Here is a 21,858-nt window from a genome sequence, read left to right on the forward strand (position 1 = left end):
AAGATTGAAGCTACGACTGGCAGATTTCTCCTGCAATATAGAAAGGCACTCATTCTTTAACTTTTCACTTGTATCCTCCAATAAATACTGTAATATAGAAAGTAGCACAGAGAGATGGAGAAAATGTAATATCCAAGTATTCTAGTAGTAGAAGGACATGTGTATTTTCCCTTGGAAGAGTAAAATGTAGCTCGGTCACACAGCTGTGTTTCCCACTCTTCACCCAGTTCTTCACATTTTGTACAGTCCAATGAAGCTCAGATTGACATTAAAAGACACATTTATATACAACTGTTTTAGGCAATATTTCCCAAAACAGCCAATAGGCTAGCAACAACCTGCCGAGGATGCTCTCAGAGAACGATCCCTGTGTTAGTACATAGATCCAAGGGAAAAGTGATAGAGGATCCTGAAACAAGAGAAAAACTGTCCTAGGAAAGTTGTGATGACAACTGCTCTTTGCCCACTAGGCAGCCACCATCATTTCCAGGCTGCAGATCCTTTCCAACTGGCATTGTTAATCCAGCTTCGCCGTTTCCCCCAAATTTCTGGAGACTTCTCCAATCCCAAAGTGGTCACAAGAGCAACTGAAATCACCAGGAAGGGGAACTCAGGGATGGTTTCCAGCTGCTGGTTCCCTGTTGGCCTCTATCTCCCCTCAGATCTGCAGTGGCCACAGCCTGAAAGGAGAGTCTGCACTGTGGCTACAGGTCCCAGGCTGGCTCCTAGCCAAACCTACCAATATGGTGGTAGAGCTTTTGATTTCCTTCATACTGCAGTGATGGAGGTTGGCACTGTACAAGATGATCAGTTCAGGTGCAAAAGGAGTGTGTAGCCAACCTCTTAGCAACCTGATGTGAAGTTTGTTGAACTGGCACAAACCCAAGCAGCAGCACCGGAGGGATATCAGCACCTGCCCAGAGAACATGGAAATAGCTGTGAACAAGAGTGCTTCTGAAGATGCCATCCTTCTCACAGAGTAAGTACCAGTGTCACTGGTTATTCTTAATATTTTCTTAAATACTCACCCAGTCCTTTACAAACTGGCCAGCCAGTCTCTGCTTTCTCCTATTTTCCTATGATGTTGCCAAAGCCTTGAAGCTATCTTCCACTCTGTTAAAGCTCAAACCAGATTGATTTCATCTAAATGGCTGTTTTGGAGAGGAGAACAGCAAAATAACCCTTCTCTCTTACTCTCCTTCGTTCTTCATTTAAGGTGTCTGACATACCAACAGCCAAGGTATCTGTGAAAGGGTTTGGTGCTTTCTTGTTGGTGATTGAGCCTTTTTGCTGATTTGGAGCTTTTTTTTTTTTTTTACTTGCTTGGCCAGCTTTTTATCTTTTCCCTGACAAACATGAGATTTGGGCATCCATCAAGACATATGCAATAGTATCTTTCTTGGATGTGTATGTAAAAAGGGTGAAGGTCTTACATATGTTTGTAGAAATACACTTGGGCATGCCTATTTTAGCATTTTAGTTTGGAGTAGGAGTGCAAAACAAACCTTCCAGATGTCCCCTTACAATGTTTTGCTTTGCATTGAGGTGAGGCAGGTTTGGACTTCACAAAGTGCATTTTTGCATTTTAGATGAAAGTAACCTTTGCAATACAGGAGGACATAAAGTCTGTTCTGCTGGTGAGTATTCAGTCCATTGAGCCAGAGAGCTAGTTTGAAGTCAGAAGAAAAAAACAACAACAAAAAAATTGTGGATAGAGTGGACATCAGGTCTTCAGCACCATTTCACTCTACATATCCACTCCTATTTTCTCACACCACTTGCTACTGCTGATATCAACTTGCATGTATAGGGACCTTCCAACATCTCAATCTCAGTGGCTTCTAAATGGAGATATAAAGGGAGTTGTGAGTGAGTATGATGAAGTTGGGGACATAAATTAAGAGCTACACTTAATGGATGTCTAACTCAGGCAGATGAATCCACGCCACAAGTTGAAAAAGAGCAACTAGTAAGCTACAATGGTATGTGGGAGGCAGGATGGTGCACTTTTTTTTAAAAAAAAAAGGAGGAGGGAGGAGGAAAAAAACCAAACCAAAAAAGGAACTGCAGCAGTGCAAGAAAACGAAAGGGAAGCAAAAGGAGGCAGAAGGTGCTGTTACATTCCCTACTCCATCTGCTGGGGCAGCCCAGAATAGCTTGTCATGTTCATCCAGACAATTGTGTAGTAATCTTCTACTGGCTTGTTACCTAACTACCTTTCTCCAAATAATTATTTGGTAGTAGTGAGGTGCATCATTTCTGTAATCACATTTAAGCTTTGATTTCTCCTTATTCAGCATTCTGAGTACCTGAAATTAGGCTTTTAGGTGTAATGGGATAATATAGAAGCCACTGTTTTGTTATCAAATTATACCATTCAACTCCAGAGTTTAAAAAAAAAATGCTTTAAGAAGATGCAGTTTGCTGCACTGAGTACTCATTCAATAATGCCTCATGGTAATAACGGCTCATGGTTTATTTTGCATCCTGCTTGTGTTCCCATCTCAGTTCTATTTGTTCTCCACTTCCATAATTGCTCTCTTTCTTTACAGTTTCTTCTCTGTGATACCTAGAAAAAAGTAACTTACTTAAATCTTACTATTCTCAATTGTTACCAGCAACCATAAGTTTCCTAATTCCCTTTTCTACAATTTTAAGGAAACCTGTTATGCCAGAATGCAACGTATTATTAAAGTACTCTCATTCAAATGAAAGGATGTTATTTGTTAGGGAGATTTAATTTATAATGCTGGATATTAAAGGGAAGATAGTGGCATTGTAAGTTCCAGGTTTTGATGGAAAGGTTACTAGTATTTGAATTGACATTCCAAAAAACCAAAGAAAATCTCAGAGGCAAAATGAACTGATATGGTGTAAGCAAGCAAATTTCACTATTTGATATATGGGCACATTGAGAGGATACTCTCAGATAAACATGTAAATATTAACTTGGTCATTAGAGGAAACATCTGTCCATAGTATTATTTAAATGCTCAGGGGCAATGGTCCTGAAACAAGATGCAAAGAAACCCGGTTCCCAAGCCTGTCCAACTTCATAGCACACCAAAGTTGATTGCCTTACCATAATGCAAATACAAGACATTGTGTATGCAGAGTGCTTCATAATGAAAAAAATGATAGGGTATCACAAAGATGTCAGATTACAAAAGACTTGTATCTCTACCATACTACATTCAAAAAAATTACAGAAAAATTATTATTAATAATAAAATAAATATGAGCACACTATTTTCTTGGAGCCAGATGACTCACAAATTTTGCAGAAGGCAGAGTACAATGTAGACAAAATCTGCTCTCTGAACAACCATGACAGATGCTAAAATAGACCTGTAAAGTGATACTGCAGTAGCATGAATTTATTGTAGATTGTGTAGCTCATTATATAATTAAACTGATTGGCATTATTCTCTACAGCGTATTTCATATCATTTTACTCAAGTTGTTTTAGATGCTCTATTCTTATTCAGGTATACAAGATTTCCACCTTTTCCATTGACCCAACCCAAACCAGGGAAAAGGCGAATCCAGCTAGAGATCTGTTGTATTTAGTTTTGAGATTACAGTCTCGGTGGGGGAGATACTACATTTCTGGCACGATCACTTGGTAACAGCAGCTAGTTTATGCTCTTTCAACAGAGCCCTAAAATGGCAGAGAAAATAAGATGGGGTCAGAACAGGCAACAATCAAGAAGTGCTGTAGTTCCATTTCCTAGTAGTAATTTTAATTTGAGGGCAAACGCAGAAAAAACAGAGTGCAATGGAGATGAGGCACAGGACTTAATGGCTTGTCTGCTGTTAACTGCTCCCTGTGAGGGCAGGTCTTTGCCAACACACAGCTGAGAACCAGTGCTGATGTCTGGAAATGGCACTGAGAACCAGTGCTGATGTCTGGAAATGGCACTGAAGGCAGGCTGGGCTATGGCATGCCGAGGCTGGAGGTCAGGCCTGTTGTTACTAGTGAACACGGCAGCCAGCGTTCTCCCCTCCATGCCTGGAGCACTGCTGATGCTTTCCAGTTTCTAGACTTTGTTGGGTCTGTCAAGCCAGCACTGATGCTGGTACAGGATCCTTTGTGATGACAGCTGTCATTCCTCTCTAAAAGTAGCTGCTTCTCATGGCTGGAGAAGAGTAAAACCTGATTCCGTTGAAATCAATATGGCAACATTCACAGTGACCTCAGAAAAGCCAGGTTTTCAGCTTGGCCCTCAGGAACCTCAGCGGTCTTACCCAGCATATCAGAACAGACAGCAATCAACAGCTCCTAAATACCCCACTGTCAGAACAAGGCAAAGTCAGTCTTCCCCAGAAACTAGTAGCATGATAACTTTCAAAAAAGCTATACTTGTATGTAAATACAAAGAAAAATACATAGGCATGTAGAATAAATACCATTTTTCTTTTCTAGAAACAAGAAATGTAATTGACTAGCATAGTTCAATGCTGTAGAACACTCAAGTCCCATTAGAAGACTTTTACCAGTAGGTGGTGACACAGAATTATTTATTAGCAGTTTTCTGGCTGCAGAAGGTTCTGAGCTACAAACAGCTCAGCTCTGCAACTTTTTGTTTAAGGTTTTCCTTTAATATGGCTCCACTTTTTCCACTGTTTCACAGCTGCAGAAATGTTTCATAGCTGCAATTCCATCTCCTGGCGGTTGTAGCCTGTCAGACTGTTCCTGCCCTGTGAACTGCAGGGCTGCCTTCACACAGATGACCTGTTTTTTTCATTTGGTTTCAGTGTTTCTCATCTGTTGGCCAAAGTTATTAACCCAGTTGTTGCAACACACACAAGAGAAAAAAGTACATTATTTCTTTATAAGCTGTTCCTCTTATTTACTTCCAGTGAACAAGCAGGTTTTCTGGTTAGCTGTGTGCAAATTTGCTTTTTGCTGCCAAATGTAATCAGCAGCCTCTCATAACTCCAACACATCTTTCTGTGTACCAGTGCTCCTGAGTTATGAAGCCATCAGTAACCCTGGAAAAAAACGATTGACCTATTTATTATTGTCTATTTAAACACCATGAGTGGGTCATGACTAACAAAAGCCATATAGCTACAACATAGGACAAGAAGCTGGGGGGGGGGGGGGGGCGGGGGGAGGACCTGGATGAGTAGTGAGTTGTTTCCAAGCAGCTGTACAAAGCAAGCCAGAAGGCTGCTTTCAGGCTTCACGAGTTACCACAGAAGTGAGCTGGGCCTGTTTGATTTATGGAAACAGTGTTGGCTCCATGAAGACCACAACCAAACGTATTTCACTGGCTGGAGCAGAGGTGATAGACAAGAGTGCTCCTGGCAGCCTCTGCCCACAGTCAGCGGGCATAGCTAGGTAAAAAATGTCTTGATGCCCTTTTGGCGAAAGTGGTGCAATCTTTCTTAACATGCATCATTCTTGACAAAGCCGTGGTCCTGAAGGCGCAAGCAGAACCATGTCTCTGCTGACCTTGCAGCCGGTGTGGGTAGCCAGGCAGTCTGTGCTAAACACATCATAGTAGGTAAAATGTCAGGGTACTGCTTTGTCTGCATCCACGTCCTCTTTAGTTGCTTTTTTTGGTCTGGTTCTAGTTCACTATGTACAAGGGCTTAACTGAAAAGTCAAATGACAGTTGTTAAAAGTTATTGTATTTTCTAACTACCATCCAATGCATCACTGTGTTTCTCCACTGTTCTTAAGGGATGAACACCCACATTCAAACCTGCAATGACAAAGCCTTATACATTCAAGGATATGGGGTGCTTTATTGCTGCTGGTGACATTGGCCTGAGGTGAGTCTTGAGCCCGGGTCATGTCAGTTCTTTGCACTAATATTCTTCTTACCATTTACACGACAAATTTGCTTCACAAAGCCAAGGCAAAATGAGTCAGTATGTTTTTTCCAACTGCATCCATAACTCCTACCTGTTGCCTTTTTGGACTGGGGCAAGAGAACCAACCTCATACACAATGTGCAGTGTGCTGCAGAAAATGTAGTATCTGTCAACCAGTGGGACAACATGAGCTTTGGCAGTGGGAAATGGGACCCAACGTCCAGCCAGATGTTGTGGCTCTGTCTGAAATTGAAGAATGCCAAAATACCATATCCAGAATGTCGGGGCACTCTACTGGTACTGCTGAAAAATCAGCAAAGCCTAATGCCCGCTGGTCTAAAGGAAAGGAGATTGACATTTCTCATCTGCTGAATGTGGGAGAGTATCTATGGCAAACAGCGCTCCCGCTTACATTTATCACAAGGACATATGTCACAGGCTGCACCCTACTATAGTACTGGCTGGCTTTGGGGCTGTAGATTTGCCTATTGAAGAAACTAGGTGGGAGATGATCTGGAACTAGAAGGCACCTGAAACTGGGAAAAAGTGACTCTGTTCTATCATAATACTTATTTATCAAGGGGGATGCCACACAAGGGTCTTTTAAATGGAAAAGACAGGGCACATCTGGTTTTCCTGAGAGAAAGAGAAATTATTTAAGGTAGGCTGCCAAGCAGCTTCTCTTCTCTGCCTGCACCTGGTTACACTTTTAGTGGTATTATATATGCACAAATCAAAAAGAGAAAGAAGGCGGGCAGCGTTAGAGAAGTTACTCCTGTTCTGGCAGCGGGATACCTTTTATAAATGATGTTATCATCACACTGCAGTACAACTACCCAATCCATGCAAGGAAAAAGTGTGACTGGCAGCTCTACCTGGTGCATGATAGTTTGAGGAGCCACAGGTATCTGTTGCTGGTTAAACATTGTTCCTGACTGACAGAAGCTTCCAACTTTGTTGTTCGTTGTCATTTGGACATAAAAAGGCTGAGACCTACACATGCAATAAGAATTAGACACAAATTATCGTACTTGTTAAGGATGAGGAATGATAGGCTGTAGTCAAAGATGACACCCAGAACTGAAATTTCCCATAATGGAAATAAGCAGAAAATGGGAAAGCATGGCTTTTATAAATTCTATACATTCTGTTATAACAGACTAAATTCAGCTAATGAAAAAGCAGGAAAATGAAAGAAATGCCTGTACGCCTGTGCTTAAATGGAAGTGGGGTGAGGGACTGGATCTTGAGCTGACACTCAAAAGGAGTTGGCTTTTTAAGTGGGGGAAAACCTCAATGCTAAAAAAATAATTTATTTCTTCAGTATAGCAGCTTAAAAATTGCCTCAGATGTGCATCCCCATGCCTCACTGCCTTCCTTGGTTTGAAGCCAGGATAATGTTCCCATCTGCCAGGTTTGCAGCTCAACACCTTCAGTGCAGTGTTTGATTTGGACAGCAAAAGTTCCAAATCTTTATTGTTTTATCACACAGCTGTAGGGACACTAACAAAAACTGGTACAAAAGTGAGCCTGAAGAAGTGACTTAAACCCATGTTTCTCTCTTAGAAACATATTAGGCCCTGAATGACTAATGAGTCATCACTATATGCTACCTGAGCTGCCTCCTCAACAGCTTGATGCCAGTTGCTACAAAGCTAGAGTCTGAGCTCTCCCTGGTCAGCGACAGAAAGGGAAAACAATTTAATGGGAAAATAAAGGGTGATCCAAAGACAATGAAAAAACCCCAAACCAGTATGGTTGTCTAATCCTGCTTTCTTTTCTCTCAAGCTGCATTATAAAAGCCCATTTTTCCCTTTCTACCAGAGAAACGTAGTTAGAGGGAGCAAGCTCATCTCCACAACCATCCCTTTGCCCACAGCTGAACCCTCACCATCCCCTCTCACAGCGGTACATGGAACCAGGGCAGGCCACGAGAAGGAGAAGGGAGGGGGTGAGCAGGTTGGCAGCTAAAGGACAACATGAGCTGCAGCCACCACTTAGCTTGAATCCTTTGGACACCTGTTGGTAGCCATTTCATATATTGCTAAACTTGAACTATAAACTGTAATCGGTAAATCTGCAGGATAGATCAAACCACACCTGACAGACCTTCAAATTATCAGCTATTACAGCTGTTTGATTACTTTGGAACTGCTACTGATGTGTGACATCAGCTCAAGGCCATGTCTGCAACTGCCTACATCAATCCAGCAAAGCTCTCTGAAGAAAAATGTCAGAAGAGAGACAATACAGGGTCTCTCCAGAAATGGTTAATCAATAGCTTGCTAGGTTGGCTGAATGCCATTAGATACAGTGGGGCACCCACTGGATATAAATTGTGACCTGTCTTCTGTATCATTCTCAGTCACCTCTCCTGCCATACTGGTAGTTACCATTTTTCCACTTGGAAGTTTTTGGGCATCACCAGAAATGTTCATAACATCATGGATCTGGGGAACATTGATAATACTCTGTTGTGGGTTTTGGTTTCTTCAAGGGAGGAGGAGAAGGTAAGGAATCTACAGTTGTACCTCAGTGTACCTAGCTTTTATTTCTATCAAATATACTGTGTACATAACTAAAAGAAGTGTCATCTGAAGACTGTCAGATGGACAGGTGCAGGGTGGCATGGGCAACACTGTAGTTTGGTCTTTTGAGAGATTTATGTTACAATAGCATGTTTGTGTATGGGCTTTTTAATAGTGAGGTAATTCCTAGACATAGCTGTAGACACAGATCTATGAATAAAGGAAGTAACTGAAACAAAAATATGCATGTTCTGGTTTCCTAAAGTCCTGGGCTATAGTTTCACCCGCATTGTAATCACAGCTAATACCTTCTTATATCTAATTATAGTGTAATACCTATTTACAACCATTTTCATAATATCAGTCTATCATACATAGTAACACAGTTTAATACAGATATTTATGTACCTTATTATGTCTAATTCCTTAAAAGCATTTGTCCTACTGGCATATTTACTTAAGGAGCAAATAATTTGCTTACCTGTTGTAACTTTGTATTTTTAGCAGTCATTACTTGTTTTACTTTAAACTCTTAACAAAAAGGGTGAAAATAGTTATCTTCAGATAATAACCATTACGAATTTATTGGAAAAGCTAAAGTATTCATTATTTTAGCAGCCACGGTGTCCTTATTCAGGAAAGTCATTTTCTGACTCAGAATAACAAAAAAATCATTTAAGTATATGCCTAACTTACAGCATGTGTTTGCTTGAAAGGCTAACTCTTAAGCTTACTGAAGGTCATAGCAAAATTCCCACTGCTTTCAGCAGGATCTGGTCCAAATGGGATATGCCAATACTAACAAACTTTCTACGCTAAAAGGCTATTCCCCTTGGTATTCAAATTGAATTGTGGATACCGTTGCCCAAAAATTTATCAGATGATACTGATGGGATGGATTATTAATTTATGGGGCAATTACATAACTATGTATGTTAGCTAACGACAACAACTCTGCAGGTGAAAAGTATATTCCTGATCTAGGGAAAAGAAAGATGACATAATTGAACTGTGTTTTATTATGTTTATTATAATACAGGCTGTTAAAGTTATTCTTTCTTACACACCATAAACCTCACAATAGGCTCAGTCCTAAAAGGGGAGAATAATATTTGTCAATATACTATTTTTTTGGTGGTTTGGGTTGGGGTTTTTTTTGTATTTTTTCACATTACAAAAATGTAGCATCAGTATTTTACTTACCTGGTAGTCCTGGGGAAGAGATCCTTATACATACTTACAAATTCAGTTTCTGTTTGTGTTTTGTAGGCGACAAGGTGAGCCACCACTTGAAAATGGGTTCCTTCCATACCTGGGCTGTGCCTTGCAGTTTAGTGCCAACCCTCTTGAATTTCTCAGAGAAAAGCAGAAGAAGCATGGCCACATTTTCACTTGCCGAGTAGCGGGGAAATACATTCATTTCCTCACTGACCCTTTTTCATACCATGCATTGATACGCCAAGGAAAACACTTGGACTGGAAGAAGTTCCATTTTGCTACTTCTGCCAAGGTACTACTTTAAAAATGGTTTTAATATTTAACATGCAAAGTATCTGCTGGCAGGACAGTTGTACCCAGTTAATCCCTATATCATAACTGTGCCTTTGAGATAGAATTGGTTTCATATTTCTGCACTTTTATTGGTTTAAAACATTGGGGTCTTTTTTTCCATTTCCTTAATGGAAAGGAAATTTGCGATGGTTTGAATTATCCAAGAATGACATTGTTTAGCCACATAGTATCCCAACTTGCTAAAGCAGGAATACAATTAACACCGTCCGCAAAATGATAATGTAGCTTGCTGAAACCTTCTTCAGGAGGTTCTCACTGCTATGGAAGTTTTGGTCCTAATGCCTTAAAAAATGATGCAACACTGTAGGAGCTCAGTCAAACTCTTACTGAAGTAAGCAAAAAGGCTCCTGTTAAAGTCAACGGGAGCTGAATGAAGGTCTAGGTAACCATGTCCATTTAATTGTGAGCATGTATTTGAATCTATTTCATTTGCCCACTTCACTGTTATGGCTCAGCGAGAAAGCATCAGTGCTAGTACTGATAACCTTTATTTTCTCTAGTAAGCTATGAAGTTATACTTTGGATTTAATTTCTATTAACATTTATCATCAAGGTTATGACAGGCCTTATTGATCATGCATACAATTTATTTTGTGACAGGCTTTTGGGCATGGTAGCATTGACCCAGCAGAGGGAAACACCACTGAAAATTTTCATCAGACTTTCATTAGAACGCTTCAAGGTAATGCCCTAGATGCCCTCATTGAAGCAATGATGGAAAACTTACAGTACGTCATGCTGCAGTCAAGAACATCTAAACTTCAGTCTAATATCTGGGTGACAGAAGGACTCTATACATTCTGTTGCCAGGTGATGTTCGAGTCTGGCTTTTTAACACTTTTTGGTAAAGAATTTAATTCAAATAATGACAAGAATCTATCATCAAAGCAGGAAACTGAGAGAGCTCATATCCTAAATGCCCTTGAAAACTTTAAGGAATTTGATAGGATCTTTCCAGCCCTCGTGGCGGGGCTGCCTATCCACCTCTTCAAGAGTGCCCACAGCGCACGTGAGAAGCTGGGAGAGGCACTCCTCCACAAGAACCTCCTGAAGAGAGACAACCTCTCTGAGCTTGTCACTCTCCGTATGTTCCTGAATGACACTCTGTCAACCTTCGATGACATGGAAAAAGCGAAGACCCATGTGGCAGTGCTCTGGGCCTCACAAGCCAACACCATTCCTGCCACGTTTTGGAGCTTGTTCTATCTTCTTAAGTAAGTCCCAATGCTTCTTATTTCCAAACAGGAAAAAAGTTTCATATCTTTCAGAAACCAGTTCATTAATACAGGCAAATTCCACTGCTTGATACTTCATCAGTGTCAAAAAGCTTACTGATTACAACAGAAGTGCCATGTTGTTCTGGACTTCCACAGAAACACTCTTCACTCACCTGAGACCAAGTAGTAATACCACAGAGCAATTCTGCAGAAGTTTGGTTTTTTTTTTTTAAAGAAAAGCACACTGGGGCAATGCTACTCTTTGTCAAGACAGTTTTGAAGTAAATCTATATGATATGACATTAAAGTTGTTGGTTGCAGTCGGAACATTAATTGTATTGAAGGCTCCCAATATAATCAGACATTTTTAGACTGTCTCACTAGAGCAGGCAAAATGAGCTTTAACTTCATTACTGTTCTCACAGATAGATAATAGAGAATAGTTTATATATTGATAGAACCTACTGAGGCTGCAGTGCAGACTGCAGCTGCTGAACTTGTTACTCATGAGAGCAGTGCACAAGTTCAGATAAGACTATTAAATGTCCATTTTAGAGTGGGTCTCTGTGGAGTATAATCTACCTCAACATGACTGACTCTTAAGTATGTATCTCAATTGCTGACATTTTTTATTGTCAGTGGCTTGCACCCTCATATCTACCTGCCAACGCTAAAAACTGAGGTTCCTTAGTGCTTTTCACTCCAAGAATGCATTGGCATTAGGTCTTCTGGCTTTAGTCTTTTAACACCCTGATTGTACCTTCATCAAGACACTATTGCATCCTGTATTGTTATGTATACAAATTTCACCATAGCTCATACATTCCATGTCTGTAAGAAAGTCTAGACAGCAAAGGATACTATGTGGACTTTTAGTATTAGGAAGATTCTTTTCAGCGAGGCAGAATATTGCTACGTAATGGGACATCATCCAGGATAAGTGACGTTATAAAACTGATATATAATCCTGTTCCCAAACTTTCTACCCGCAGTGGGGATATTCCCTAATCTAATTGTTTTATTTCTTGTTCCTGGCATTCCTTTTTAGTGATATTACTGTTTATTACCTGAGTTATGCAAATCAGTTCTGTCCTGCTTGTCTTTGGAGACGGACTCAAATACTTGTGGTTCTTTTCCTTTTTTTGAAGCTGTGGTACCTTTGCCAATACCTGAAAAAGTGTAATTGCAGCATTTTCCTGCAACATTTTCATTTTAAAAGGCTGAACTTGTCAGCTATCAAACTAAATTTTAGTCAGGAAGAAAATTAATGACAAAACCCCTTTTAAAACATTCTTAAGTGTAAAATTATGTTATACTTCTGCTCTTTTGATCTTAGGAATCCAGAAGCAATGACAGCTGCTACCAAAGAAGTGCAAAGTATTTTGGAAAGTGCTGGAGAGAAGATCAGCTTAGATGGCAAACATATTTCCTTGAACCGAAAACAGCTGGATAATATGCCAGTACTAGGTAGGATTACTTTATGCAGGAGTACCAGAAATCACCCCACATTATTCACAGTGTTTATTTGTTACCAGATAAATGCTTGCTCAGAATTACTATGGAATTAGCCAACAAATGCTAGAACAAAACCCTACATGTTTCTGAGCAACACAATCAGTCTTCCCAATGTCCCAGGTGGTACTGAGTATAAAAATTCACGTGTATAGCACTTTTTCATGGGTAATGGCATGTCTCGATACGGCTACAAAGCTACATAACATAGTATGGGAGACCTATGGATAATTCAGAACAGTCTTTTGTTTAGTAATGACTTTAGATCAAATAAAACAGCGTTGCCAAATTTTATATCCCAATTCTTACAAAGTGAAACAGTATCTTCTAACACCACTAGGTTTATTTCTTCTTAATATTATTCAAATTATGGGCACATTTTCAAAAGTGTCAAAGTTATGGAGAGTTTTGAAAATGTCATCCTTTAACTACTGTGGCCTTAAAAAAAAAATCAGCTTATGTTGAAACAAAAAAACCCCCAAGTTACTTTTTCTGAATACTGGTTTCTATGCACCACCTCTTAAAGTTTCAGAAAATCCTGATCACTGCACTGTTTCTTTTCTTGTTATGTTTCCAGTTACGACTGGTTCGTTCTTTATCTCAGAGTGAAAATGTGTCTCACTTTCAAATATTCTGTTGCATCAACTAGAAGTATTTTTCTAGGGGAAAGCAGATTATGTTTTCAGTATTATCTGCAGAAGAGATAATAGTGCTAAAAAGAAATGAGAAAGATACTTTCTTAGGCATTTAGAAAGTTTTTGTTAAAATATTTTAAAATATTTCTTCTAATAAATGCAGGGTTTGGTAATGGGTCTGAAATAGTTCAAAATACATGATCTCCCTCAAGGACACACACATACCATTTCCATGGTAATCGTTCCTTTTCCTCTCCTAATAGACAGCATCATCAAGGAGGCAATGAGGCTATCAAGTGCATCCATGACATTCCGAGTTGCCAAGGAGGATTTCACTTTGCACTTGGAGAATGAGTTTTACAACATTCGCAGTGACGATATCGTAGCTCTTTATCCTCAACTGTTGCATTTTGATCCAGAAATCTATGCTGATCCCTTGGTAAGTATTTAGCAAAGTGCATTAAACTCTGAGTTCTAGCAGAAGCTGACATGCCTTTAAATAGAGCATGTATCAGGGGTGCCCCCGCGACTGGTTTTCTGTTGTACTCCGGGCAGTCTGCTCTTACGCCTGGAGACGTAATGGTAGGCAAGAAAAAGAATAAAGTCAGTGCAAGCACTAGCTCCAAAACATGTTTCAGTCTAACCAAAAAGTGTGCTGCCAGCCCAAGACAGCCTTCTACTTACTGCCTTCCTCCGTGAGGAAAGATCACCGTTATGGGGGGGTTGAGGGAGGTCAAGGGTAAGGATAGTATTTTCCCAAAGGCACAGAATGAGAAATATTTCAGTTCTACTGCATGACCAAGAACGCAGGTTATAAACCTTGTTTTCAGAGGTCAGAAAAGGAGAGTTACCAGCAAAGAACCTGGGATCATGCCGCACATACCAGAACTGAGATGCCACCCTCTCTAAAACAGCCCCATGGGGCCTGGTGCTACCGTACAACACTTACTGCTAGAGGCTTTTCTTCCTCAGCCTGCATTTCATGTCTTAATGGCATTTTCTAGTCTTTGGAGACATTAAAATACCAAGTAACTGTTTTGTGGGTTTATTTACAGACATTCAAATATGATCGCTTTCTCAATGAGAACGGAGAAGAAAAGACGGACTTCTACCGCAACGGTCGCAAGTTGAAGTATTACTATATGCCATTTGGGACAGGCATAGCAAAATGCCCTGGCAGGTTATTTGCTGTCCATGAAATTAAACAATTTTTGGTTTTGGTTTTTTCATATTTTGAGATAGAGCTGGTGGACAATAACGTGCAATGCCCTTCTTTAGACCAATCCCGTGCAGGACTGGGTATTTTGCAACCAGTCAATGACATTGATTTCAGGTATAGACTGAAATGCCTATGAATATATACATATGTTATATTATACATATAAACTATGTACTATATAACATATGCTTTATATATGTTTTATGCATGTATACAAATGAAGCATTGCAAGACTTGGGGGGAAATCTGTATGAAGATGCTAATTCATCAGTCTAATGGAAAATGCATAATGTATACCATTATGGTACCAGCATGCGGTGGGTTTAATGCACTGTGTTGATGCAAATGACTCCCCTTTTACCAACCATTTTGAAATGCAAGTTAAGATTTTGAATTGTGTGAGTACAATAGTTCTTTTTTTTTTTTTCTGTCAGCAAATACTTTCCCAGAGTTAGTTAGAATTTAATCTGCTACTTCAAAATGATTGTCAAAATTCAACTACAGTTAAAACTTATTCTTTTTTATAAGTGAAATGTTGGGGGTGGTGGTTCTCCCCACAGACAAAATAAAATTTTTGTTGTATAAAGACAGATTCACAGTGAGGAGGGGACAGTTTCCTGGGGAAGTACCTTTATGGTTTTATGAAAAACTAGAAAAAGACTTGAAGAAAACCTACAGAAATGTTCACGTTCTAGTGAAACTACAAAACTTGTATGATATTCATTGTAATATACTTATTTTCAGAAAGTTGTAACTGTATTAAAATAAACGATATTGGCTGAACCAAATGCATCTCCAGACTGCTTGTCATTTTAATGTCTTAATGCTATCAAAGATTTATGCACTTATCCAAAGCCACCTAAGCCAGCTTTAAACTAGCCAGCTCCAATGCCAATATGGAGATAAATAAATAGCTACCCTATATTCACCAGTATTCTAGCTGGATTTTGCACAGTTGCCTGAACTCCATAATTCCAGTAGCCTCCACTGGTCATACTCCTTAGGTCTTCCTAGTCTAATTCAATTAAAGTTATCATGGGTAGTATGCCCCCATATTTCATTTTTAGTGGTGGCATTTCCATAAGAGCAATTGTTCTAGAGAAAATAAAATTTGGTTCTCTAACATCCCTATCCTTTCCTGCTGCATATGATTGATGGATGGATGGATGTCACAAAAGCCCATTTTTTAATGAAACATCTTCAGGCTGAAAGAGATAGTTTTCTTATCATCTGCCAATGAAAAGAACAAATGGATTTAAAATACTGTTTTTATCCTGGGTTTGCATGTTTCTGAAGGACTTATGGTCAGACCTTTTGTCCTTGACTCAAAAGTAAGCCTCATCACAGAAGACGAGGTACAGGACTATTAGATATTTTCAAATTTCACATTCTGGCAAGACATCCAGTCTAGCTGATAGAGGTCTTCCTAAACACTGAATTTTGGATTGAGTCCTAGAACTGCTTTAAATTATGTATCCATTTCTTTTCTCACTATCCACTGTGCTAAATATTCAAAGGTAAATAAAAAGATTCTGTAGTGTGTGATTATTTATTAGCTGTGTGTTGTCTTTGTAATTTTATTTAATCTCTTTTCCTTCTTAAAGGAGAATAGAGAACACCGATTTGTTGCCATTTGCGATACATGTAATATTCAACTATTATGTGTAATGCAAATGGGTTTCAATTATTACTTTGATTCTTTTGGTAAGGGAAGTATCCAGTCTTTATGTACAGCTTGTTTTCATACTTCTGTCAATTATATTTTGGTATGATTTATATAAATTACAGCACATTCAATGTAAGCTAGCTTTGACTCAGAGAATACATGAAAGTCTGACATTATCACTACATGTGCCCTGGCACATATTATTACCATTAGAGTATCTACTCCCCCTTTCTTAGAGAAATCCTACTTAAAACAACAGCTTCTGAGGGTAGCAAAGCTATGCAATGCTTTAAGCAATATACTCTTCCTTTATGAACAGGAATTCAACATAGAATTCCAACAGCAGATAATAAAAGATAAGAAGACAACTGCTAAAGCAACTCTAGGTTCCCTGGAAAATTAAGCCTTCCTTTACATCCTTTGCCTCCTTCAAACTGGCTGTTCCAAACTGATCTGACTGGGCTTTAATGTTTTCTCTCAGCTCCCTTGCTCTATAAGAAACTGAAGTATTCTGTTTCTTTTGGTCTATGAGAAACTGAAGTATTCAGTAGCTCCTAGAGCTGATACGACCTCCAGCTACCCAAGTGTGGGAAAATAATGGAAGACTGGAGAGGAGGATTGCAAACATGCTCAAGTGACTTTCAGCTAGGGTGTCAAAAACCACATATATCAAACTAATAATTGTTTAGCCTTCTGTGTTGGACAAGTAAGACATCTGTGTTTAGATAACATAGGCCTATGATAGACTTAGAGGCACCCTATTGAAAATGCTTGAGATTCCTGCCCTGCTGTGGGAATGATCAAAGCACAGCGGTAAACTACACCCGCACGAATGAGTACAGGGGAAAACAGCAGCTTTGGTGATCCTGTGGCGTGGACAGAGCTCCAAGGTGCCTGCATCCCCACTTGTCTGCCTCTGCCTGGGTGCTACTTCAGGGATGCCCTGGTAATGAAAGCAAATTCACTCTCTGCATTTCATCTGTGGTTTTGTGGTTTCCTATGTCCTGCCTGTGCTACCAACAGTAGAAAACTGGGGGGAAGGCAAAACCACCACAGGATTCACTCTGCAGGGTAAAGCCAAGTCCTGAACATTGTGGGGAGGTTACTGACTTCATTGCCAAGTGCCAATGTTTTCGGAGATGGCACAGGAGATACAAAAGCCAGCATCTCCATGTTTGCATGGTCTTCTTGGCACTTTCTCCTTCCTCTGCTGTGTGTTAATCCTGATCCACTGGAATTATGCTCTCAGGGCTTTGCTTGACTGACCTGATCTCATTAGCTAGTCTTCCCCACTATGCTGACAGTGTCTACATTAGGTCAGATGCCTGTTTTCTTTCCCAGGACTCTGAAACCCATTCTCCCCTCAGCTACTATATTCCTCCCCTTTTTATATAACTTTTTCATTCCTTCTGGATACTTGCTACGTGGGCTGATCTATAGAGGGTATTACAAAAGATATTGGTGTGATCTCTCTAACCCTTCATAGGGACTTCAGCATTTTAACCAGACGTTCAGCTAGGGAGAACCATGCCACATTTTTCATTGCAGCAGACATATAGGGAGAAGCTTCTGTTTCTGTTAGAGTTTTACTTTTCATATTGGTTTTTTCAGTGAGGATTAGCTCAGTCTTTAATGTTCAGAATGTACCAGATAAATGCTACAAATATGTTAGGTTCTGCCTACAGCCTTCAGCCAATTTTGCACCAAGAAGATGAAGAGCAAGCAAATAAAAACTGTGAAGTTCTGTCAGGCTGGACTGCTATTTACAAATTTATGTTTGAAGTCAGTTCTAAAATTGTTGACATTCTAAAACAAAAAGTGCCTCATTGCAACTTGCGTAAATCCCTACGGATTTCTAATGGAAATAATCTAAACTGATGGTCTTAAAGGTCTATTTGCAATTAAAATAACTATAATATTTTTTTTTATTTTGTGATACGTATTTATGCATATGATAAACAACTTTGCTTTAAAAATTATTTACTCCAATATGGAAAGTACAAAGCTTTGTTTTCAAAGAAAACTTAAGAAATTCAAGTCCAATGGAAAAGAGATATACTTCTGCTAGGGCAGATATGACTAACGAATGGCCAGAACACCCAAATGTTTATGCATTACAACTATCTTATAGTAGTAATACAGATCTGCTTAACTTTAAAATGGCCAGCTTTAGTACCCCTCACATTGCTCTCCTAGAGAGCGAATTCAAAGATTTCCTAACCAGGGCAGTGAGACCATTCCCAGGTCACAAAACACAGCAGAGGCAGGCATGAGGGTCCGGATCTATCCCACCAAAGTCCAATGTCTTAACTGCAGAGCCATCATGAATTGGCAGAACGCAGCACTGTTGCCAGACCATACACAGGGTCCTGCCGGGGTGGCTCAGGTGCTCCTGCTGACACTCCTGCAGCGGCGCGGCCCTCACCACCCAGGCCTCCCATCACTTGCCTGTCGCTGGTGTAGAAATTCTCCATTGGCGGCTGGACCCACAGCCTGTGGATTGGTATTCAGTGTATGAAACAACAGAGATGACCAGTGCTTTCTGCCCGGTTCTGAACAGGAACGCGAGGAGTATATCAGCATGTCTTCAGGGGACTGTGCAAAGCAATGCCACTTTTTAATGTTGACCTGATGATATGCAGCTGAAAAGATCCAGTATAACCCCCCCAGTACGCTTCCACTTTGTGACAAAAGACATACAGATGAACAGTTTGAACAGTTTTGATAGGGATTTCTTTTTTTTATATCAGGCTATATACAAGTATTTTGGTTTGCTGCCATGGCTGCTAGTTTTCTAACCTCAGTTAAACCCCCGTTACTGTGGTCACACAGATGCAAGTGAGGGCAGAAAAGAGTACAAAGTCTGTGGCAGCTATGCCTCAGCTAATGAAATCAAATACTTCAGCAATCGATAGTCATCTGCCTTGCCAGAGTCATGGACACCACGAGGTTATAACAGGGCAATCCTCTTTGCTATCTCTCCTAACAGCAGTACTTTTCTTAACATAAGAAGACCAAAAAAAGGAAGGCTAAAGACCATAAGAGCAATTAGAAAAATACTGGGCAAATCCAGGCTGGTGAGAAGGAGGCAACCTCTGCCATGGGTTGTGTATGTATATCACATTACATACTTACTAGGTAAAATACGTAAAGAGATAAGGGCAAAAGTGTGGTAAAGACCCCATCCCTCAGGTGAGGAACCTAACCATTAGGTTAGCTCAGGCATTCATTCCATTTCTCAGGTAATCTGTGGCCTGTTTTCTCTGAAAAACTGAATGGTTTCAACAGGATGATTTGCATGACCCCCTGATGGTACCCTTACAGCTAAAGTGCTCTCTTGGCTGAGAAAAGATTCAATTTCAACACGGGATTGAAGTCCCTGAGGTAGAGGAGGGTACCCAGTCCAGTCTCTCCCACACCTCACAGGATGACGCTAACCTTGCGGCTGTCCTGTTAAGGGTGAGTAAGAGTGAGAGGTACCTTCTGAAGGAGGCACAAGCATATTATAGATTAGTCAGGAGTTTAAGCGCTCGAGCTTTTTTTGGACCCAGACAAGCTCTGCATCAGGCTAACCAGGTGCCCCTGCACAGTGATCTTGAAATTAGGAGCATGACACAGGCAGCTGGGTCAGAGCAGGTGGCTCATAACCCAGCAGAAGGAGGCATTTCAGCTAAGCAGATGGAATCTAGGCAGTGAAAATCTACACTTTTCAGGATAAAAGAAAACTTTACCTCATCACGGAGTTCTTGGAGGTGACACAATGACCTTACTAATAAAATAAGACACCTTATCAGAAAACAAGACAGTTTTACATTTCTAAAACCATGCTGGCCATAGCTGTTCACCAGCTGGGATTCATCCATGGAGAAACTACCCCGGATAAGCCTTTGCTGTCTGTAAAGGGTAATGTAAACCCACCCTGCGCAGTCATCTGTCTCCAGCAGGCTGAACCAGCTCCTTCCCGGCAATGTGAGCATGAAGCAGCAGCAGCCACACTCGGTGGCAGCAGTGGCAGGCTTGGGATGCAGTATGCAGGGATGTATTGGGATGCAGTAAGGTGCAGCATGGAGGGAGCTCTCAGTGGTTGGGACCTGGCCCTTGTGAGCTGCAGCACACTGGTGATTTTCTCAAGGTTAAGGTTCAGCCTGGAACTGCTTTACAGGATGAAGCTAAAAGCATCCTAGCCAAATTTTGAAAGGAAGAAGCTGCCACTGCATTGTGTAGGGACACATTGTGTGAGGCTTGCTTTTAGGGGCTCCCCAACAGCAGAGGGAGAAGACCTTCTGCTCTGTGGGTCCTGATGGACTGAAGGTCAAAGCTGTGTGCAAAGTGCTGCTCTTCTCAGTCAAAATTACAGCACTTCCCTGCTTAAAGAGAAGCAGAACTGTAGGCACCTAGCAACAGAGCTGCCAATAAGTTCAGGCAGCCACTCTTCAACTTGTCAACAGTGGTTTTGGTCACTGTGGTTTTGAACAAAGACTTTCAGACCCTACCTAAAGGTCTTAAATTTATTTTGTATTTTACTGTTGAAATATCAGGATAAACTGTTGTTTATATGACTTCTCACGCAAGTTTCTGACGAATAACAAATGAGGAAGCAAAAGGAGGAAAAGTCATGAGATATTTTTTCTGAAAGCATAAAATAAATTTTAGTGATAACTATAGCTTGGTTGCCAATAGGGTGCTTCAAAAGACACTGTTCATGGTCTTAGTGTAAATGGGTAACTGTAGAAGCATAAATTGGTATCTGCCATTTATGAACTGCACAGAGTGCTAAGGTGGCATGTCAGCAGCCTGAAGATAGGGCCAAGATCTGCTCTCATTTACACCACCATAAGGTCAACACAGTTAAACAGCACACACAGGGGGCTTGATCATAATTCTGCCTACAACCTGTCCCTCTTTAGTTAGCTGCATACAGGAGCTTTGGTGGTAAAAGCAGCCATTGCCTCATAATAACCTTAGAATTAAACAATAAAAAGGTTACATACTATTAAATGGACTGCTGTCAGTGCAAATACCCAGCTTGCTAACTGTTGTTGACTTTGTTTTCTGCCAAGACAGACAACTCTGTGGGACAGACTTCAAATCAAACGATCTTCAGTGGTCCACGTGTCATGAAAGGAGAGAGAGGTCACTTCAGCGCAATTCACTGGAGAGCCACAGATTTTTAAAATGGAAAGCTCATTTTACATAATTCACCAATAAATAAGATCCTGCAGATCCCACTGATCATTTTAAGAATAACAAGTAATTTCTGAAATTCACCTTATCAGATAGAAGGAACCCATAGAGATTTTGAAAGATTAAAACACCTTGGCTGACTGAATCACACTTGTGTTGAGATCTCTTCAGTGTGAGGAGCCATGTCATTATTTCTTGGTAACATTTGTGTAACAGTTGATTGGAAGGGGATTAGATGACTCATGGTCGCCAGTAACGGCAGGCATACAAACATCCACAAGAACATCATTAAAGACCATAAGCTGGAAAAGGTCAGGTTGGAGGTCCACTTCACCCTAGGTGTGGCAAGAGGTTTGCTTTGCCCAAGAGTATGGCAAGCGTGAGTGGAGCTTCCTCAGGATCTGTATAAGGCTCCTACATAATGAACTTGCTCTCAGAGATGCTCAACCTACAAGTGCTCAGCTCTTTCCAAGAAAAAACTGGTTTTCTGTCAGGTTCT

The 21,858-nt window shown here is 40.4% G+C and overlaps 1 protein-coding gene across 1 annotated transcript; it reads left to right on the forward strand.

Annotated features, from left to right (window-relative positions):
• Positions 1-8,173: 8,173 nt before the first annotated feature.
• On the forward strand, positions 8,174-15,301 carry LOC119144868 (cytochrome P450 7A1). The gene is made up of 6 exons (XM_037380746.1): positions 8,174-8,336; positions 9,624-9,864; positions 10,527-11,140; positions 12,480-12,610; positions 13,554-13,729; positions 14,346-15,301. The coding sequence occupies exons 1-6, from the start codon at positions 8,257-8,259 to the stop codon at positions 14,643-14,645; spliced, it is 1,542 nt and encodes a 513-aa protein (XP_037236643.1). The 5' UTR covers positions 8,174-8,256; the 3' UTR covers positions 14,646-15,301.
• The last annotated feature ends 6,557 nt before the right edge of the window (positions 15,302-21,858 follow it).

The sequence above is a fragment of the Falco rusticolus genome, chromosome 3 (genome assembly GCF_015220075.1).
Source record: "Falco rusticolus isolate bFalRus1 chromosome 3, bFalRus1.pri, whole genome shotgun sequence".
NCBI classification, from domain to species: Eukaryota; Metazoa; Chordata; class Aves; order Falconiformes; family Falconidae; genus Falco; species Falco rusticolus.